This window comes from Asterias rubens, chromosome 13 (genome assembly GCF_902459465.1).
Source record: "Asterias rubens chromosome 13, eAstRub1.3, whole genome shotgun sequence".
NCBI classification, from domain to species: Eukaryota; Metazoa; Echinodermata; class Asteroidea; order Forcipulatida; family Asteriidae; genus Asterias; species Asterias rubens.
Window position 1 is genome coordinate 5,633,121 of NC_047074.1, and position 2,869 is coordinate 5,635,989.

General features: G+C 39.7%; 1 protein-coding gene across 1 annotated transcript; it reads right to left on the bottom strand.

Annotated features, from left to right (window-relative positions):
• Nucleotides 1–1,569: 1,569 nt before the first annotated feature.
• On the bottom strand, nt 1,570–1,956 carry LOC117298654. The gene has a single exon (XM_033781972.1). It carries the CDS (start codon nt 1,954–1,956, stop codon nt 1,570–1,572), a length of 387 nt encoding a protein of 128 aa, XP_033637863.1.
• Nucleotides 1,957–2,869: the final 913 nt, after the last annotated feature.

The following is a 2,869-nucleotide window of genomic DNA, read 5'->3' on the forward strand; positions in this document are numbered from 1 at the left end:
TCAGGGCATCTGAAAGCACGCAACTTGTGTGACAAGGGTATTTTTTTCTTCCACCATCCTCTCGCAATTTCGACGACCAATTGAGTTCTAGTTTGTACATGTTTGTTATTTTATGCATAATATTGAGATACACCAAGTGAAACACTGGTCCTTGACAACCAACTAATGTGTCCAGTGCAAAATATTAAAAGTACGCCTATTGGTACAACCCTATACAAAATTAATAATCAAATATATTAAGTTAACAACTAATCGATAATTTGTTACTCAGAACGTCTGGTGTCAATTAGCTTCCAAAGTCTAATACAAATCGTGACATCAACTCATACATGCTAAGAGTTATATACTGGATCTATTCAAGAAATCACTTAAAACTCATCTGCTCACTCAGTGACTTTTTTAATATCCTGCCAGCTATCTCACATTGGTGTACTTTCCTTTGCCTATAGTTGTATATATTAATGTAGTTTAAGTAGTTTTCTTTGTATGTTTGTTATCATGCCTGTACAGCGCATTGTGGTCTGTCTTTGACGGAATGCGCTCTACAAGAGTGATTTATTATTATTATTATTATTATTAAAAATTGCTTACGAATTTCTTTTGCAAAAAAGCATTCCTCTACAAATCTTGGGTCCTACTACTTGCCGTCAAATCGCCGTCGACTCGCTAGGTGCCGTCAATTCATCGTCAACTCTTTAAATATTTAAAGACACTCGACACTATTGGTAATTTGTCAAAGACCTGTCTTTTCACACACCCTTGTCACACGAAGTTGTGTGCATTCAGATGATTGATTTCGAGACCTCAAAATCTAATTCTGAGGTCTCGAAATCAAACTCGTGGAAAACTAGTTCTTTCTCGAATTTTTCGAAAACTACGTTACTTCAGAGGGAGCCTGCCTCACAATGTTTTATACTATCAACCGCGCCCCAATTACTCGTTACCAAGTAAGGTTTTATGCTAATAATTAATTTGAGTAGTTACCAATAGTGTCCAGTGCCTCTTAAATCCACAAAAGAGGCATAGTACTGTGTAAAGTATTAGCTAAAAGAGAAGTTTTCATAAGTTTAAGGTTACATGTTGGTTAGAAACATTGAGGGCTTTTTTTCTGGTGATTTTTTTCTTCTTCTAATAGTAATACGCAGCAAAGCCGTCGGCCGCCGACTTGCTTTTTCACAGAGCTTTGGACAGCATTTCCTGCATATGGAATAGTCTTGGCCCAAGACGTCAATTATCGGTATCGTATATCATGTACTGTGCGTCTTGTAAACTGATCACTGACGTCCGGGGTCAAGACTATCCATACATGCCATCTGCGTAGTGGTTGAGTTGACGACGACTTGACGGCACCTTGACGGCACACGCGAGTTGACGGCGAGTTGGACGGCAAGTAGTGGACCGATACTACAAAGAAACCATACCAATGTGTAGGCTGACAGGCCTATAATATTATGATTTTAAATGAAACAATATTATCGCGTGCGGAATTAAAAAGTACCGAATAATACAAGGAATGACAGTCCAACCGATCCCAAACTAGCATGGGAAAATTCATTAATTGCAGTGAACTCAACGGTTCAAGGATTCGATGGATTCATAGTAACAGTAGTGTATAATGTTGTCTCTTGGCGACGCAGGCGTAGTTTCAACTGTGAGGTACGGATGGGATCCTCCAGATTTGACTGGAATACTTATTGGTCTGTCTTGCTCGTCCCATCGAAAATACTCCTGAGTCGCATTCATGCCTTGGACGGCCTGGCACTGCTCCGAGTTATACGGGAACAGGTAGAAAGGATTCTGAGTAGGCAAGCTGATCGGCTGGGATACGTCACCATCGGTCATGCAGCAGTAGTCGATACGGGTATCCTGGTCGTACACTCCTGATGGTACGATGCCTTGCACTTCGTTGAGGTTGTTGTTGTCTTCGTCATCCCAAAAGATGAAACCAGACGTCATCACTGTCAAAAGGGAATCAATAACATTATTTTCTATTACTTTTCTCAATACATTAATCCAACAGGTCCGTAAGAAGATAGTTGGGGTGCAGAAGGATTGTATCACAAGCAATGGCGTACTTTTAACTAGGGGGCACTTCAAAGATGAAGGATGAGGGATGCGAGCGAGTAGCGCAAAGCCTTTACGGCTTGGGGTCCGGGCCCGCTTATGGGGGGCCGACAATTTTGCATTCTTAAAGGCAGAGGACACTATTGGTAATCACTAAAAATATTTTATTACATAAAAACTTACTTGGTAACAAGCAATGGAGAGCTGTTGATAGTATAAAACATTGTGAGAAACGAGCGGCTCCCTCTGAAGTAACGTAGTTTTCGAGAAAGATGTAGTTTTCAATGAATTTGATTTCGAGACCTCAGATTTAGAATTTGAGGTCGCGAAATCAAGCATCTGAAAGCACACAACTTCGTGTGACAAGGGTGTTTTTTCTTTCATTATTATCTTCAAACTTCGACGACCAATTGGGCTCAAATTTTCACCAGGTTTGTTATTGCATGCATTTGTTGAGATACACCAAGTGAGAAGACTGGTCTTTTGACAATTACCAATAATGTCCACACTGTCATTAATGCACTGTGGTGCAATTTAAGGCCATGAGGCATATAAGGAAACAGAACAACTTGAGGCTTTGCAAGCCTTCAAAGTTTTAGATATGGGCCTTTTGGATGTGGGCAAAACTTAATCAAATTAATTTACTTACATGCATTGGCGTATCAGATTCTTTCAAACTGCATGTATTACTTAATCAAGGTAAAAAAAGGCGGGTTGGTCGGTTTGGAATTTATTTTCTCACCAGCTTTAAAGGGTCTATGTATTTGTTCCTAACATAAAACACAATGTCCATAGATTTACATTT